Here is a 19,834-nt window from a genome sequence, read left to right on the forward strand (position 1 = left end):
CCTCCTGGAGAGAATCTCATATTAAATTACTTTATATGACTTATTTTTCCCCTGAGAAAGGATCTAGATATGGAAACCCAAACTTCAATAGCTGCCCTAAATGTTCATTCCTTCAGCTAGCCTTGTGCATATGATATGGGACTGTCCAAGGGCCAGATTTTTCTGGTCTAAATTACAATACTGGTTCAATAATACATTGGGGATCTCCCATTTGACGTTAAAGTTAACACATATACTGTACTTATGGAAAGATCCATTGAACCGGCAGGTCAATAATAAGATTATTAATATGGCTATCCTAGCAGCTAGATATCTAATTTTTAAAAAATGGTAAAGAAGAGCAACCCCCAGTATCCCGGAAGTTAAGAATTGTTTAAAGAAACAATGCATCCTAGAACAGATAGATACCAACTTAAATGATGAACATGACATCGGTGATTTTTTTTTTTTTTAAATGGTCAGTTTTTATTAAAACTTTCTCCCCCTGTGAAATTGACCATTTAATATATCCATTTAGAAATTCAGAACTTGTTCTTCTGGGTTTATGGTAAACGAGTCTACCTGCTGCATCCTCCCTCCTATTCCTCTCCTTTTTTTTTTTTTTTTTTTCTGTAATAAGAAAGCTACAAAAATACCCCAACAGAGTAGAATAAAGGGTTTTTTATCGCTGAGACGTAGAATAGTCTACATAACTCCCTATGTAGGTTTGACAACGTTTAGTCAGGCTGGGTTGTGTTCTACTACTAGGGGTGGAGCAATAAGAAAAGGCATTGCATTATATTTAGAATTAAGTTCAAAAGGAGGTATTTTTCTTTTCTTTCTTTTTTCTTGGGATGCTTTGTTTTTATTTTGTTAAAGGAAGTACCTGGTCACCTTGCAAGGTGCGCCTCTCTGTTTTTTGTTTTGAACATATATGTACAGATCAAAGTGTATACTCTGCTGGATATTAAATAAAAATATTAAAAAAAAAAAAACTGCATGCTCTATCTGAATCATGAAAAAATTGGTTTAGTATCCCTTTAATAGAAATTATTGCAATATGTATCATTCATAATTTTAAACTGCAATCACATATTTCATCTATAATTTATTGTAACATTTTGGGGTTATTGCATAATTTAATATACATTTAGTGATAGTTTGAGCAACAAACAAAGAAAAAAAATATTAAATAATTTAACTTTATATTGTCTAACATTTTTGCTGGGTGGTCAGTAATATCAGCCATGTGTTGTACCCGTTAAAAGGTCCTGGGGAGAACACTATATAAATTTGCCAAAAATAATGTTAAAGTGATAGTAAATCCTAGCATTTTAAAAAATGCTAGGATTTACCAGTACAATAAATAAATGGTACCATCATTCATAAACATTAGCTAAATCGACGAAAAAACAGAATTTATGTTTACCTGATAAATTACTTTCTCCAACGGTGTGTCCGGTCCACGGCGTCATCCTTACTTGTGGGATATTCTCTTCCCCAACAGGAAATGGCAAAGAGCCCAGCAAAGCTGGTCACATGATCCCTCCTAGGCTCCGCCTACCCCAGTCATTCGACCGACGTTAAGGAGGAATATTTGCATAGGAGAAACCATATGGTACCGTGGTGACTGTAGTTAAAGAAAATAAATTATCAGACCTGATTAAAAAAACCAGGGCGGGCCGTGGACCGGACACACCTATGTTGGAGAAAGTAATTTATCAGGTAAACATAAATTCTGTTTTCTCCAACATAGGTGTGTCCGGTCCACGGCGTCATCCTTACTTGTGGGAACCAATACCAAAGCTTTAGGACACGGATGAAGGGAGGGAGCAAATCAGGTCACCTAAATGGAAGGCACCACGGCTTGCAAAACCTTTCTCCCAAAAATAGCCTCAGAAGAAGCAAAAGTATCAAACTTGTAAAATTTGGTAAAAGTGTGCAGTGAAGACCAAGTCGCTGCCCTACATATCTGATCAACAGAAGCCTCGTTCTTGAAGGCCCATGTGGAAGCCACAGCCCTAGTGGAATGAGCTGTGATTCTTTCGGGAGGCTGCCGTCCGGCAGTCTCATAAGCCAATCTGATGATGCTTTTAATCCAAAAAGAGAGAGAGGTAGAAGTTGCTTTTTGACCTCTCCTTTTACCGGAATAAACAACAAACAAGGAAGATGTTTGTCTAAAATCCTTTGTAGCATCTAAATAGAACTTTAGAGCGCGAACAACATCCAAATTGTGCAACAAACGTTCCTTCTTCGAAACTGGTTTCGGACACAGAGAAGGTACGATAATCTCCTGGTTAATGTTTTTGTTAGAAACAACTTTTGGAAGAAAACCAGGTTTAGTACTTAAAACCACCTTATCTGCATGGAACACCAGATAAGGAGGAGAACACTGCAGAGCAGATAATTCTGAAACTCTTCTAGCAGAAGAAATTGCAACTAAAAACAAAACTTTCCAAGATAATAACTTAATATCAACGGAATGCAAGGGTTCAAACGGAACCCCCTGAAGAACTGAAAGAACTAAATTGAGACTCCAAGGAGGAGTCAAAGGTTTGTAAACAGGCTTAATTCTAACCAGAGCCTGAACAAAAGCTTGAACATCTGGCACAGCGGCCAGCTTTTTGTGAAGTAACACAGACAAGGCAGAAATCTGTCCCTTCAGGGAACTTGCAGATAAACCTTTTTCCAATCCTTCTTGAAGGAAGGATAGAATCCTAGGAATCTTAACCTTGTCCCAAGGGAATCCTTTAGATTCACACCAACAGATATATTTTTTCCAAATTTTGTGGTAAATCTTTCTAGTTACAGGCTTCCTGGCCTGAACAAGAGTATCGATAACAGGATCTGAGAACCCTCGCTTCGATAAGATCAAGCGTTCAATCTCCAAGCAGTCAGCTGGAGTGAAACCAGATTCGGATGTTCGAACGGACCCTGAACAAGAAGGTCTCGTCTCAAAGGTAGCTTCCAAGGTGGAGCCGATGACATATTCACCAGATCTGCATACCAAGTCCTGCGTGGCCACGCAGGAGCTATCAAGATCACCGACGCCCTCTCCTGATTGATCCTGGCTACCAGCCTGGGGATGAGAGGAAACGGCGGGAACACATAAGCTAGTTTGAAGGTCCAAGGTGCTACTAGTGCATCCACTAAAGCCGCCTTGGGATCCCTGGATCTGGACCCGTAGCAAGGAACTTTGAAGTTCTGACGAGAGGCCATCAGATCCATGTCTGGAATGCCCCACAGCTGAGTGACTTGGGCAAAGATTTCCGGATGGAGTTCCCACTCCCCCGGATGCAATGTCTGACGACTCAGAAAATCCGCTTCCCAATTTTCCACTCCTGGGATGTGGATAGCAGACAGGTGGCAGGAGTGAAACTCCGCCCATAGAATGATTTTGGTCACTTCTTCCATCGCCAGGGAACTCCTTGTTCCCCCCTGATGGTTGATGTACGCAACAGTTGTCATGTTGTCTGATTGAAACCGTATGAACTTGGCCCTCGCAAGCTGAGGCCAAGCCTTGAGAGCATTGAATATCGCTCTCAGTTCCAGAATATTTATCGGTAGAAGAGATTCTTCCCGAGACCAAAGACCCTGAGCTTTCAGGGATCCCCAGACCGCGCCCCAGCCCATCAGACTGGCGTCGGTCGTGACAATGACCCACTCTGGTCTGCGGAATGTCATCCCTCGTGACAGGTTGTCCAGGGACAGCCACCAACGGAGTGAGTCTCTGGTCCTCTGATTTACTTGTATCTTCGGAGACAAGTCTGTATAGTCCCCATTCCACTGACTGAGCATGCACAGTTGTAATGGTCTTAGATGAATGCGTGCAAAAGGAACTATGTCCATTGCCGCTACCATCAACCCGATCACTTCCATGCACTGAGCTATGGAAGGAAGAGGAACGGAATGAAGTATCCGACAAGAGTCTAGAAGTTTTGTTTTTCTGGCCTCTGTCAGAAAAATCCTCATTTCTAAGGAGTCTATTATGGTTCCCAAGAAGGGAACCCTTGTTGACGGAGATAGAGAACTCTTTTCCACGTTCACTTTCCATCCGTGAGATCTGAGAAAGGCCAGGACAATGTCCGTGTGAGCCTTTGCTTGAGGAAGGGACGACGCTTGAATCAGAATGTCGTCCAAGTAAGGTACTACAGCAATGCCCCTTGGTCTTAGCACAGCTAGAAGGGACCCTAGTACCTTTGTGAAAATCCTTGGAGCAGTGGCTAATCCGAAAGGAAGCGCCACGAACTGGTAATGTTTGTCCAGGAATGCGAACCTCAGGAACCGATGATGTTCCTTGTGGATAGGAATATGTAGATACGCATCCTTTAAATCCACCGTGGTCATGAATTGACCTTCCTGGATGGAAGGAAGAATTGTTCGAATGGTTTCCATCTTGAACGATGGAACCTTGAGAAACTTGTTTAAGATCTTGAGATCTAAGATTGGTCTGAACGTTCCCTCTTTCTTGGGAACTATAAACAGATTGGAGTAGAACCCCATCCCTTGTTCTCTTAATGGAACAGGATGAATCACTCCCATTTTTAACAGGTCTTCTACACAATGTAAGAATGCCTGTCTTTTTATGTGGTCTGAAGACAACTGAGACATGTGGAACCTCCCCCTTGGGGGAAGTCCCTTGAATTCCAGAAGATAACCTTGGGAGACTATTTCTAGCGCCCAAGGATCCAGAACATCTCTTGCCCAAGCCTGAGCGAAGAGAGAGAGTCTGCCCCCCACCAGATCCGGTCCCGGATCGGGGGCCAACATTTCATGCTGTCTTGGTAGCAGTGCAGGTTTCTTGGCCTGCTTTCCCTTGTTCCAGCCTTGCATTGGTCTCCAAGCTGGCTTGGCTTGAGAAGAATTACCCTCTTGCTTAGAGGACGTAGCACCTTGGGCTGGTCCGTTTCTACGAAAGGGACGAAAATTAGGTTTATTTTTTGCCTTGAAAGGCCGATCCTGAGGAAGGGCGTGGCCCTTACCCCCAGTGATATCAGAGATAATCTCTTTCAAGTCAGGGCCAAACAGCGTTTTCCCCTTGAAAGGAATGTTAAGTAGCTTGTTCTTGGAAGACGCATCAGCCGACCAAGATTTCAACCAAAGCGCTCTGCGCGCCACAATAGCAAACCCAGAATTCTTAGCCGCTAACCTAGCCAATTGCAAAGTGGCGTCTAGGGTGAAAGAATTAGCCAATTTGAGAGCATTGATTCTGTCCATAATCTCCTCAAAAGGAGGAGAATCACTATCGACCGCCTTTATCAGCTCATCGAACCAGAAACATGCGGCTGTAGCGACAGGGACAATGCATGAAATTGGTTGTAGAAGGTAACCCTGCTGAACAAACATCTTTTTAAGCAAACCTTCTAATTTTTTATCCATAGGATCTTTGAAAGCACAACTATCCTCTATGGGTATAGTGGTGCGTTTGTTTAAAGTGGAAACCGCTCCCTCGACCTTGGGGACTGTCTGCCATAAGTCCTTTCTGGTGTCGACCATAGGAAACAATTTTTTAAATATGGGGGGAGGGACGAAAGGAATACCGGGCCTTTCCCATTCTTTATTAACAATGTCCGCCACCCGCTTGGGTATAGGAAAAGCTTCTGGGAGCCCCGGCACCTCTAGGAACTTGTCCATTTTACATAGTTTCTCTGGGATGACCAACTTGTCACAATCATCCAGAGTGGATAATACCTCCTTAAGCAGAATGCGGAGATGTTCCAACTTAAATTTAAATGCAATCACATCAGGTTCAGCTTGTTGAGAAATGTTCCCTGAATCAGTAATTTCTCCCTCAGACAAAACCTCCCTGGCCCCATCAGACTGGGTTAGGGGCCCTTCAGAAATATTATTATCAGCGTCGTCATGCTCTTCAGTATCTAAAACAGAGCAGTCGCGCTTACGCTGATAAGTGTTCATTTTGGCTAAAATGTTTTTGACAGAATTATCCATTACAGCCGTTAATTGTTGCATAGTAAGGAGTATTGGCGCGCTAGATGTACTAGGGGCCTCCTGAGTGGGCAAGACTCGTGTAGACGAAGGAGGGAATGATGCAGTACCATGCTTACTCCCCTCACTTGAGGAATCATCTTGGGCATCATTGTCATTGTCATATAAATCACATTTATTTAAATGAATAGGAATTCTGGCTTCCCCACATTCAGAACACAGTCTATCTGGTAGTTCAGACATGTTAAACAGGCATAAACTTGATAACAAAGTACAAAAAACGTTTTAAAATAAAACCGTTACTGTCACTTTAAATTTTAAACTGAACACACTTTATTACTGCAATTGCGAAAAAACATGAAGGAATTGTTCAAAATTCACCAAATTTTCACCACAGTGTCTTAAAGCCTTAAAAGTATTGCACACCAAATTTGGAAGCTTTAACCCTTAAAATAACGGAACCGGAGCCGTTTTGAACTTTAACCCCTTAACAGTCCCTGGTATCTGCTTTGCTGAGACCCAACCAAGCCCCAAGGGGAATACGATACCAAATGACGCCTTCAGAAAGTCTTTTCTAAGTATCAGAGCTCCTCTCACATGCGACTGCATGCCATGCCTCTCAAAAACAAGTGCGCAACACCGGCGCGAAAATGAGTCTCTGCCTATGCTTTGGGAAAGCTCCTAAAGAATAAGGTGTCTAAAACAGTGCCTGCCGATAATATTATATCAAAATACCCAGATAAAATGATTCCTCAAGGCTAAATATGTGTTAATAATCAATCGATTTAGCCCAGAAAAAGTCTACAGTCTTAATAAGCCCTTTTTGAAGCCCTTATTTACGATCGTAATAAACATGGCTTACCGGATCCCATAGGGAAAATGACAGCTTCCAGCATTACATCGTCTTGTTAGAATGTGTCATACCTCAAGCAGCAAGAGACTGCTCACTGTTCCCCCAACTGAAGTTAATTGCTCTCAACAGTCCTGTGTGGAACAGCCATGGATTTTAGTGACGGTTGCTAAAATCATTTTCCTCATACAAACAGAAATCTTCATCTCTTTTCTGTTTCTGAGTAAATAGTACATACCAGCACTATTTCAAAATAACAAACTCTTGATTGAATAATAAAAACTACAGTTAAACACTAAAAAACTCTAAGCCATCTCCGTGGAGATGTTGCCTGTACAACGGCAAAGAGAATGACTGGGGTAGGCGGAGCCTAGGAGGGATCATGTGACCAGCTTTGCTGGGCTCTTTGCCATTTCCTGTTGGGGAAGAGAATATCCCACAAGTAAGGATGACGCCGTGGACCGGACACACCTATGTTGGAGAAAGGTAGCTTTTATTGTCTTCCTCCATTATACCTTAACAGAGCCTCTCAGGCCGCCGACGGCTAAACTAATTTTTTTCAATGAGGTGACATTTCTACCTCTTAGCCAATAGCCGTGCTAGCCATATGGCACAGTGCCGGAGAGGCTCTGTTTAGGTATAACAGTGGAAGAAAATAAAGGAACCTTTTTCGTTGATTTAGCTAACGTTCATGAATGAAGGTGCCTTTTATTTATTGCACTGGTAAATCCTAGCGTTTTTCAACCACTAACATTTAACATCACTTTAAGTTCCCAACCAAATTCCAAAATTAAACCCCTTTTCCGTCAGAAAATATATTATATATGATATTATATATTATAATTATACAATATTATTCTGCAATATCTGGGACAACGATTCCCACAAATCTAATTCGACAAATGCTTTTAATATTTGAAATGCAAAAACGGCTATAATACAGGAAAAGCTGTGCATTCTCTATTTATTTATTTATTTATTTTTTGCCAGCTATAATTATCCAATGCAAAACAACCTAGAGGTGCGTGCTTCCTACTCTTTATTAAAATAGGTTTTTAAAGGGACAGTCTATGCCACAATAAACTTTCATGATTCAGATAGGGCATGTAATTTTAAACAATTTTCCAATTTACTTTTATCACCAATTTTGCTTTGTTCTCTTGGTATTCTAAGTTGAAAGCTTAACCTAGGAGGTTCATATGCTAATTTCTTAGACCTTGAAGGCCACCTCTTTTCAGAATGCATTTTAACAGTTTTTCACCACTAGAGGGTGTTAGTTCACATATTTCATATAGATAACACTGTGCCTGTGCACGTGAAGTTATCTGGGAGCAGGCACTGATTGGCTAGACTGCAAGTCTGTCAAAAGAACTGAAATAAAGTGGCAGTTTGCAGAGGCTTAGATACAAGTTAATCACAGAGGTTAAAAGTATATTATTATAACTGTGTTGGTTATGCAAAACTGGGGAATGGGTAATAAAGGGATTATCTATCTTTTAAAACAATAAAAATTCTGGTGTAGAGTGTCCCTTTAAGTTACACAATTGTTTTTTTTTTCTGTTTAATTCTGAAGTGTCTTTCTTTACCTTTGTGTAATCCCCTTTATTTCCAGCATTGCAGATGAGCTGTGAAAAGTCTCTATTTCCCTCTCAGCATGTGAAGCTCAGCCTTGGATGTAGAGTCTTGGATAAGTTGTTAAGAGGAGGGATACCTCTTGTAGGAATTACTGAGCTGGCTGGAGAGAGCGCTGCTGGGAAAACCCAGATTGCTTTACAGCTGTGCCTCTCTGTTCAGTTTCCTATTGAATATGGAGGTCTTGGTGCAGGTAAGTAGTATTAATGAAGCCCTGTCTTCTATATCATACTCTATGGCTTGGTAAACCAAGGCACCAGGGAGCCTCTGGTACTTTAAAAACTAAATAACTAAGCATAGTATTAAGGTTATTCCCACCTGCTTCTAGTCATGGGTGCCGCCATGTTGAAATCTAGCTTTCACTGCATTCCAAATGACTTGTTTGCACATGTGCAGCAACTCTCCTTCAGATACCTGCAGTGTATATGTGTATATTCACACATACGTTCAGGTGGTGACCATGCCATAGAACAAACCTCTGAGCTGTTGTTCGTTCCCGGCAGAATGCTTCTTTTTCTATATCTTTCATCTCTTTCACTGGGATAGCCAAAACTCTAATATCAATATTTACAATACAGGTAGCCCTCAGTTTACGCCGGGGTTAGGTTCCAGAAGGAATGGTTGTACATCGAAACCGTTGTAAATTGAAACCCAGTTTATAATGTAAGTCAATGGGAAGTGAGGGAGATAGGTTCCAGGCCCCTCTCAAAATTGTCATAAGTAACACCTAATACATTTATTTTTAAAGCTTTGAAATGAAGACTTTAAATGCTAAACAGTATTATAAACCTAATAAAATAATCACACAACACAGACTTCACTTGCATTTTTCTGCAAACAGCTCTTTATATGCATTCCAATCTGGATTGATTTATAGACAGGAAGATCTTGTTCCATTGAAATCTGCTCGATAGCTCAGGTCTGGTTAAACTGATTAATTTCAGCTTGCTTGGCTTTGCTGCAACACAAGCGGACAGCTCCACCTACTGGCTATTTTAATAAATGCACTGCTTCTCAATGCTTTTCAATAGCAGTCACATAACTGGAAAAAAAGGTTGTTATTCTGAAACGGTGTAAATTGAACCATTGTAAAACGAGGGCCACCTGTACTGTATAGAAGTTGGTTATGTATAAGAAGTTCTGCTTATACTAACTACACCCTCCATATCACTTCCAGAGGTCATAAAGGTTTTTCTTCATTATGGTGCACTTAATTTTTCCATTCATTTCTGTAAATCTGAACTTTTAATATAACAATTCCCCCCCTGAAGAAAGACTTTACATATTGAAATTTTGATGCAGAGCTGGTTCTTTGGCTGAGCAAGACTGTTCCAACAGCTACACATGGAATTTTTTTTATATTGATTGGAGTATTACTTTATACAAAGCACATTCTTTACCTTCTGTCAATGACTGTAAGTGACCTGAGCCCTTGTTAGTCAACTCTTAAAAATGTTATTCAATGTGGCAAACAAATAGAAAATATCAGACTTTTTAATATTATGGATGTGTATGTCAGTATATGGCAGGGTTATAACACAATATATTTAATAATTCTTTAAACTAAACCCTCAATCAATATGTATATACTATAAACCATAAAATTAATATAAATTCCTGAAATTTTTTTTTATTAGTTGATATCTATAAACACATTGAAATATATTTGTATGAACAAAAATATGAATCAATACTATACACTAAAACTATTAAAATATGCTATACAAATCTGATAAAAGTTGCCTTATTCACAATAGGCTCCCAAATCAGAATTGCATTTAAAGTATCACAATGAGACTAAGATATAAACCACTAAACAGTCAGCAATACAATCAGCTATATAGTCCCAATTGATTCTAATACAATTCTAATTAGGACACTAAAAGTACATATATTCTTAATGTAAACAGTTACCTTAAATGTCCATTTATTTAAACTGAAATAAATTCTCAGTTACTTATAATTAAAACCAATTCTAAGAGATATATATATATATATATATATATATATATATATATATATATATATATATATATATATATTTATTTTTTTATTTATTTTTTTTGCAAAGATAAACAACTTAAAATTTAGGATTAGTTTAAAATACACAGGTTATGAATATAAGCTAAAATACAAACTGCTCTCTTTAATCTATCACTTATTGCAACAATTTGACTATGGTCTTACCAATTACCTTTGTTTAAAATATTAAAAATTTAGAACAACCATACATCACCAGTTTGAACCAAATTGTAGTTCAATCTCCCAAAAAACTTCTTTGTTTATCCAATTTGCCTCAGAATACCAAAATTGAGTTTTTGCATGTGGAAAAGAAGGTAGCTATTATGCCTTTTGTAACTGTATGTAACGCAGCCAAGTTTTTATCAGTCACAGTTTTTGCAAACAGACAGCCCCCAGCCTTTTCTATGCTTGGGGTTTTTATCATGTGATATTACCCCACCCCTTTTTGTTTTGTACCATCACTGACGAATTGGATAGGCCCTTACGGATCCTTGTCCCTTCTGATTGGACAACCTGGGTTATATGGTTGCTAGGGAAAAATGCATCTTTGTTAACAACCAATTGTCTTTTGGCTGTAATTCTTGCATCACAACACCGGGTTTTGGCCATCGGGGGCAACATGACAAACAAACAGATTCATTCTTAACATTCATCTTTGTTACATCTTAAATATCTCACATATAATGATCATTTAAACAATACTATAACATTGCATTAATCAATTATAATATTAATTATAGATGGGGTAGTATCATATCATTTTTCTGATTTCCCAGATACCAAACACATTATGTTTTTAACATTATATTATATCAAGGTCATTTATACTGCTAACTGATTAGCTTAAAATCCATTAAAAATGTCACCAGTATCCTGGCATTTATATAAAAACCACAGCATATTTCATATTCAGTACTGCACTGCATCCCAACATGAATATAATATATTTCATATTTCTAATAAATCCTGAATGCATGAATCTTGTCTAAGCAGATATGAAATAAAATAATAGTGTTATTAATCATTGCTTCTTAAGTCCACAGATATCCATATTCATATGCTTAAAAACATAGAGGCTAAGACATTTTATGCTTTTTGTCTGAAGTATGTTTTACTGAAATCTAAGTACAGTTATTTTAAACAGTAAAATTTGAAATTATAATGCAAGCCATGTGCTTTTGCTGTGTGTTATCCTCCCCCAGATGTATGTCTGAATTACGTATATTCAAGTGTCAGCAGTTAAGGTTCTTTGCATCTCATTTGGCTTCAAATGCTTCAGTGAGCCATTGCATTGTTATCACATGTGTCTGTTAGCATCTGTTTCTTTTCAGATTAGAAAGATTTAGTGAATGATTTCAAAAGACTCTTGAGCATATCCACCCCCAAAGTACAGACCATTGACTCTACCAACCAAAGGGTTCCTGTAATTTAGGTACTATATTTATCTTTGTTTGACAAGATAATTGAGTTGCAAAAGACAATCCAGCTATTTCTCTGACATAGTGTCAATATATATCCCTGCATGGGGTTATCTATCTTATAATCTGGTTCTCCTATGTCCTGTTCATCAGGAAAGGGAATCACCACGTTTGATCCAAGATTTATAATACACAAAATAAACATGGCCATTCCTTTTGAAACAATTTAAATGCTATCTTAATTAGGAGAAGTGTATCTTATGTCTGATCTAAAACCTGGAATATATAGATTGACCATCTCGTATTGAAGTTCTTGCCTTTGAAATGGTTTAAATGTTATCTTTTAATTTAAGCTATAAAACTCTGCTCTTTCTCAAAATCACTTTTACAACATTCCTTTTTAAGTGACTTTGTGACCCATTCTGTGTAATCACAGCAGTGGGGGAGGATTGAATATGGGTTTCAATTCAATTTTAATGTTTTATGAATGAATGAATCATTTGGTGCTGATAGGCCAAATATATATTAATATATATATATTAATCTTCACCTATACCTTGACATGTATTTACTGCCACTTAACCTTCCTAGGAGCGGTGTATATCTGCACAGAAGATGCCTTTCCAAGTAAGCGTTTACATCAGCTGATCTACTGTCAGCATAAATTGAGGACAGATGTACCAGCAGACGTCATGAAAAAGATACGATTTGGGGACAACATATTTATTGAGCATACAGCTGATATAGTAAGTATTTATTTCATGTAATTAGCAAGAGTCCATGAGCTAGTGACGTATGGGATATACATTCCTACCAGGAGGGGCAAAGTTTCCCAAACCTCAAAATGCCTATAAATACACCCCTCACCACACCCACAAATCAGTTTTACAAACTTTGCCTCCTATGGAGGTGGTGAAGTAAGTTTGTGCTAGATTCTACGTTGATATGCGCTCCGCAGCAGGTTGGAGCCCGGTTTTCCTCTCAGCGTTCAGTGAATGTCAGAGGGATGTGAGGAGAGTATTGCCTATTTGAATTCAATGATCTCCTTCTACGGGGTCTTTTTCATAGGTTCTCTGTTATCGGTCGTAGAGATTCATCTCTTACCTCCCTTTTCAGATCGACGATATACTCTTATATATACCATTACCTCTACTGATTCTCGTTTCAGTACTGGTTTGGCTTTCTACTACATGTAGATGAGTGTCCTGGGGTAAGTAAGTCTTATTTTCTGTGACACTCTAAGCTATGGTTGGGCACTTTTATATAAAGTTCTAAATATATGTATTCAAACATTTATTTGCCTTGACTCAGGATGTTCAACGTTCCTTATTTCAGACAGTCAGTTTCATATTTGGGATAATGCATATGAATTTATCATTTTTTCTTACCTTAAAATTGACTTTTTTTCCTGTGGGCTGTTAGGCTCGCGGGGGCTGAAAATGCTTCATTTTATTGTGTCATTCTTGGCGCGGACTTTTTTGGCGCAAAAATATTTTTCTATTTCCGGCGTCATACGTGTCGCCGGAAGTTGCGTCATCTTTTTTGACGTTTTTGCGCCAAAAGTGTCGGCGTTCCCGGATGTGGCGTCATTTTTGCCACCAAAAGCATTTAGGCGCCAAATAATGTGGGCGTCTTTTTTGGCGCTAAAAAATATGGGCGTCATTATTGTCTCCACATTATTTAAGTCTCATTATTTATTGCTTCTGGTTGCTAGAAGCTTGTTCACTGGCATTTTTTCCCATTCTTGAAACTGTCATTTAAGGAATTTGATCAATTTTGCTTTATATGTTGTTTTTTCTATTACATATTGCAAGATGTCCCAGATTGACCCTGAGTCAGAAGATACTACTGGAAAATCACTGGCTGGTGCTGGATCTACCAAAGTTAAGTGTATCTGCTGTAAACTTGTGGTATCTGTTCCTCCAGCTGTTGTTTGTAATGAATGTCATGACAAACTTGTTAATGCAGATAATATTTCCTTTAATAATACTACATTACCTGTTGCTGTTCCATCAACATCTAATACTAGTGTTCCTGTTAACATAAGAGATTTTGTGTCTAAATCCATTAAGAAGGCTATGTCTGTTTTTCCTCCTTCTAGTAAACGTAAAAGGTCTTTTAAAACTTCTAATTTTTCAGATGAATTTTTAAATGAACATCATCATTCTGATTCTGATAGTGGTTCCTCTGGTTCAGAGGATTCTGTCTCAGAGGTTGATGCTTATAAATCTTCATATTTATTCAAAATGGAATTTATTCGTTCTTTACTTAAAGAGGTTTTAATTGCATTAGAAATAGAGGATTCTGGTCCTCTTGATACTAAATCTAAACGTTTAAATAAGGTTTTTAAATCTCCTGTAGTTATTCCAGAAGTTTTTCCTGTCCCTGATGCTATTTCTGAATTAATCTCCAGGGAATGGAATAATTTGGGTAATTCATTTACTCCTTCTAAACGTTTTAAGCAATTATATCCTGTGCCATCTGACAGATTAGAGTTTTGGGACAAAATCCCTAAAGTTGATGGGGCTATCTCTACTCTTGCTAAACGTACTACTATTCCTACGGCAGATAGTACTTCCTTTAAAGATCCTTTAGATAGGAAAATTGAATCCTTTCTAAGAAAAGCTTACTTATGTTCAGGTAATCTTCTTAGACCTGCTATATCTTTAGCGGATGTTGCTGCAGCTTCAACTTTTTGGTTAGAAGCTTTAGCGCAACAAGTAACAGATCATAATTCTCATAGCATTGTTAATCTTCTTCAACATGCTAATAACTTTATTTGTGATGCCATCTTTGATATCATTAGAGTTGATGTCAGGTATATGTCTCTAGCTATTTTAGCTAGAAGAGCTTTATGGCTTAAAACTTGGAATGCTGATATGTCTTCTAAGTCAACTTTGCTTTCCCTTTCTTTCCAGGGTAATAAATTATTTGGTTCTCAGTTGGATTCTATTATCTCAACTGTTACTGGAGGGAAAGGAACTTTTTTACCACAGGATAAAAAATCTAAAGGTAAATTTAGGTCTAATAATCGTTTTCGTTACTTTCGTCACAATAAGGAACAAAAGCCTGATCCTTCATCCACAGGAGCGGTATCAGTTTGGAAACCATCTCCAGTCTGGAATAAATCCAAGCCTTTTAGAAAACCAAAGCCAGCTCCCAAGTCCACATGAAGGTGTGGCCCTCATTCCAGCTCAGCTGGTAGGGGGCAGATTACGATTTTTCAAAGAAATTTGGATCAATTCAATTCACAATCTTTGGATTCAGAACATTGTTTCAGAATGGTACAGAATTGGCTTCAAAATAAGGCCTCCTGCAAAGAGATTTTTTCTTTCCCGTGTCCCAGTAAATCCAGCGAAGGCTCAAGCATTTCTGAAATGTGTTTCAGATCTAGAGTTGGCTGGAGTAATTATGCCAGTTCCAGTTCTGGAACAGGGATTGGGCTTTTATTCAAATCTCTTCATTGTACCAAAGAAGGAAAATTCTTTCAGACCAGTTCTGGATCTAAAAATATTGAATCGTTATGTAAGGATACCAACTTTCAAAATGGTAACTATAAGGACTATCCTGCCTTTTGTTCAGCAAGGGCATTATATGTCCACAATAGATTTACAGGATGCATATCTGCATATTCCGATTCATCCAGATCACTATCAGTTTCTGAGATTCTCTTTCCTAGACAAGCATTACCAATTTGTGGCTCTGCCGTTTGGCCTAGCAACAGCTCCAAGGATTTTTACAAAGGTTCTCGGTGCCCTTCTGTCTGTAATCAGAGAACAGGGTATTGTGGTATTTCCTTATTTGGACGATATCTTGGTACTTGCTCAGTCTTCACATTTAGCAGAATCTCATACAAATCGACTCGTATTGTTTCTTCGAGATCATGGTTGGAGGATCAATTTGCCAAAAAGTTCATTGATTCCTCAGACAAGGGTAACCTTTTTAGGTTTCCAGATAGATTCAGTGTCCATGACTCTGTCTCTGACAGACAAGAGACGTCTAAAAATGGTTTCAGCCTGTCAAACCTTCAGTCTCAATCATTCCCTTCGGTAGCCTTATGCATGGAAATTCTAGGTCTTATGTCTGCTGCATCGGACGCGATCCCCTTTGCTTGTTTTCACATGCGACCTCTTCAGCTCTGTATGCTGAACCAGTGGTGCAGGGATTTCACAAAGATACATCAATTGATATCTTTAAAACCATTTGTACGACACTCTCTGACGTGGTGGACAGATCACCATCGTTTAGTTCAGGGGGCTTCTTTTGTTCTTCCAACCTGGACTGTGATTTCAACAGATGCAAGTCTGACAGGTTGGGGAGCAGTTTGGGGGTCTCTGACAGCACAAGGAGTTTGGGAATCTCAGGAGGTGAGATTACCAATCAATATTTTGGAACTCCGTGCAATTTTCAGAGCTCTTCAGTCATGGCCTCTTCTAAAGAGAGAATCGTTCATTTGTTTTCAGACAGACAATGTCACAACTGTGGCATATATCAATCATCAAGGAGGGACTCACAGTCCTCTGGCTATGAAAGAAGTATTTCGAATTCTGGTTTGGGCGGAATCCAGCTCCTGTCTAATTTCTGCGGTTCATATCCCAGGTATAGACAATTGGGAAGCGGATTATCTCAGCCGCCAAACGTTACATCCGGGCGAATGGTCTCTTCACCCAGAGGTATTTCTTCAGATTGTTCAAATGTGGGGACTTCCAGAAATAGATCTGATGGCTTCTCATCTAAACAAGAAACTTCCCAGGTATCTGTCCAGATCCAGGGATCCTCAAGCGGAAGCAGTGGATGCATTGTCACTTCCTTGGAAGTATCATCCTGCCTTTATCTTTCCGCCTCTAGTTCTTCTTCCAAGAGTAATATCCAAGATTCTGAAGGAATGCTCGTTTGTTCTGCTGGTGGCTCCAGCATGGCCTCACAGGTTTTGGTATGCGGATCTTGTCCGGATGGCCTCTTGCCAACCGTGGACTCTTCCGTTAAGACCAGACCTTCTGTCGCAAGGTCCTTTTTTCCATCAGGATCTCAAATCCTTAAATTTAAAGGTATGGAGATTGAACGCTTGATTCTTAGTCAAAGAGGTTTCTCGACTCTGTGATTAATACTATGTTACAGGCTCGTAAATCTGTATCTAGGAAGATATATTATAGAGTCTGGAAGACTTACATTTCTTGGTGTCTTTCTCATCATTTTTCCTGGCATTCTTTTAGAATTCCGAGAATTTTACAGTTTCTTCAGGATGGTTTGGATAAAGGTTTGTCTGCAAGTTCCTTGAAAGGACAAATCTTTGCTCGTTCTGTTCTTTTTCACAGAAAGATTGCTAATCTTCCTGATATTCATTGTTTTGTACAAGCTTTGGTTCGTATAAAACCTGTCATTAAGTCAATTTCTCCTCCTTGGAGTTTGAATTTGGTTCTGGGGGCTCTTCAAGCTCCTCCATTTGAACCTATGCATTCATTGGACATTAAATTACTTTCTTGGAAAGTTTTGTTTCTTTTGGCCATCTCTTCTGCTAGAAGAGTTTCTGAATTATCTGCTCTTTCTTGTGAGTCTCCTTTTCTGATTTTTCATCAGGATAAGGCGGTGTTGCGAACTTCTTTTCAATTTTTACCTAAGGTTGTGAATTCTAACAACATTAGTAGAGAAATTGTCCTAATCCTAAGAATTCTAAGGAGAAATCATTGCATTGTTTGGATGTAGTTAGAGCTTTGAAATATTATGTTGAAGCTACTAAGAATTTCCGAAAGACTTCTAGTCTATTTGTTATCTTTTCCGGTTCTAGGAAAGGTCAGAAGGCCTCTGCCATTTCTTTGGCATCTTGGTTGAAATCTTTAATTCATCATGCTTATGTTGAGTCGGGTAAAACTCCGCCTCAAAGGATTACAGCTCATTCTACTAGGTCAGTTTCTACTTCCTGGGCTTTTAGGAATGAAGCTTCTGTTGATCAGATTTGCAAAGCAGCACCTTGGTCTTCTTTGCATACTTTTACTAAATTCTACCATTTTGATGTGTTTTCTTCTTCTGAAGCAGTTTTTGATAGAAAAGTACTTCAGGCAGCTGTTTCAGTTTGATTCTTCTGCTTATAATTTCAGTTTTTTTTTCATTATAAGATTTAAACTTTATTTTGGGTGTGGATTATTTTCAGCGGAATTGGCTGTCTTTATTTTATCCCTCCCTCTCTAGTGACTCTTGCGTGAAAAGATCCACATCTTGGGTAGTCATTATCCCATACGTCACTAGCTCATGGACTCTTGCTAATTACCTGATAAATTCATTTCTTTCATATTAGCAAGAGTCCATGAGGCCCACCCTTTTTGTGGTGGTTATGATTTTTTTGTATAAAGCACAATTATTCCAATTCCTTATTTTTTATGCTTTCACACTTTTTTCTTATCACCCCACTTCTTGGCTATTCGTTAAACTGATTTGTGGGTGTGGTGAGGGGTGTATTTATAGGCATTTTGAGGTCTGGGAAACTTTGCCCCTCCTGGTAGGAATGTATATCCCATATGTCACTAGCTCATGGACTCTTGCTAATATGAAAGAAATGAATTTATCAGGTAAGTTCTTACATAAATTATGTTTTTATTAAAAAACCGATGCTGTATTATATCTATCTGTTACCAGACCCGTGTGACATTAACCGGGTGGGGCTCTGAACATAATAACATTTTATCTTTTTAGGTTAATATTGGCTTAAATTTTAGCTGGGTGGTCAGTAAAATCAGCCAGGTGGTGTGCCTATTAAATAGCTCCTACATATATATATTTGGTGTAGTCACATGCGTTCTGTGGAGAAAGTGGGTTAAACCAGCAAAAATCAAGAAGCTCGTCGGTCAGTGAGGCATTATTGGAAAGTGTAAAAACACAAGAGCACTTTTTAGAATTTTTTTTAAAATTTTCATATAAATCCAGCTCTGGCCCTGTTAAAAGTGCGTACTGCCAATTTAGGATTGAGGAGTAATGCACAGAAAGAGCTGGGGGCAGTAACGGACCTACTCAACAGAGGGCCCTGATGCAAACATTCGGCTAGATTACGAGTTTTGCGTTAGGCTTAAAAAGCAGCGTTAGCCGGTCCTAACGCTGCTTTTTAATGCCCGCTGGTATTACGAGTCTTGCAGGTACAGGTATACCGCTCAATTTTTTGTCCAGACTTGGAAATACCGCAAATCCACTTACGTAAATTGCGTATCCTCTTTTTTTCAATGGGACTTGCATAGCGCCGGTATTATGAGTCTGCCAAAAAGTGAGCGGTAGACCCTCTCCTGTCAAGACTAGTACCGCATATTAAAGTCAGTAGTTAAGAGTTTTACACTACAACGCCATAGCATAAAACTCTTAACTAAAGTGCTAAAAAGTACACTAACACCCATAGACTACCTATTAACCCCTAAACCGAGGCCCTTCCACATTGCAAACGCTAAAAGAAAAATTTTAACCCCTAATCTGCCGAACCGGACATCGCCGCCACTATAATAAATATATTAATCCCTAAACGGCCCACTCCCGTCTCGCAAACATTAGTTAAATATTATTAACCCCTAATCTGCCGTCCCTAAAATCACCGTCACCTACCTACATTTATTAACCCCTAATCTGCCGCCCCAACGTCGCCGCCACTATATTAAACTTATTAACCCCTAAATCTAAGTCTAACCCTAACACCCCCTAACTTAAATATAATTAAAAGAAATCTAACTAAAAATTCCTATCATTAACTAAATTATTCCTATTTAAAACTAAATACTTACCTGTAAAATAAACCCTAAGATATGCAATATAACTAATAGTTACATTGTAGCTAGCTTAGGTTTTATTTTTATTTTACAGGCAAGTTTGTATTTATTTTAACTAGGTAGAATAGTTATTAAATAGTTATTAACTATTTAATAACTACCTAGCTAAAATAAATACAAAAGTACCTGTAAAATAAAACCTAACCTAAGTTACAATAACACTACACTATAATTAAATAAATTAACTA

At 38.6% G+C, this 19,834-nt stretch overlaps 1 protein-coding gene across 1 annotated transcript in view; it reads left to right on the plus strand.

The window, feature by feature from the left end:
- The window catches only part of XRCC3 (X-ray repair cross complementing 3), a 100,303-nt gene that overhangs the window by 38,965 nt on the left and 41,504 nt on the right, over positions 1 to 19,834 (plus strand). Inside the window, exons 4-5 of the mRNA XM_053697399.1 lie at positions 8,388 to 8,600; positions 12,439 to 12,593. Coding sequence (XP_053553374.1) covers positions 8,388 to 8,600; positions 12,439 to 12,593 — 368 coding nt within the window. The remainder of the gene's footprint in view (positions 1 to 8,387; positions 8,601 to 12,438; positions 12,594 to 19,834) is intronic.

Source organism: Bombina bombina, chromosome 1 (genome assembly GCF_027579735.1).
Source record: "Bombina bombina isolate aBomBom1 chromosome 1, aBomBom1.pri, whole genome shotgun sequence".
NCBI classification, from domain to species: Eukaryota; Metazoa; Chordata; class Amphibia; order Anura; family Bombinatoridae; genus Bombina; species Bombina bombina.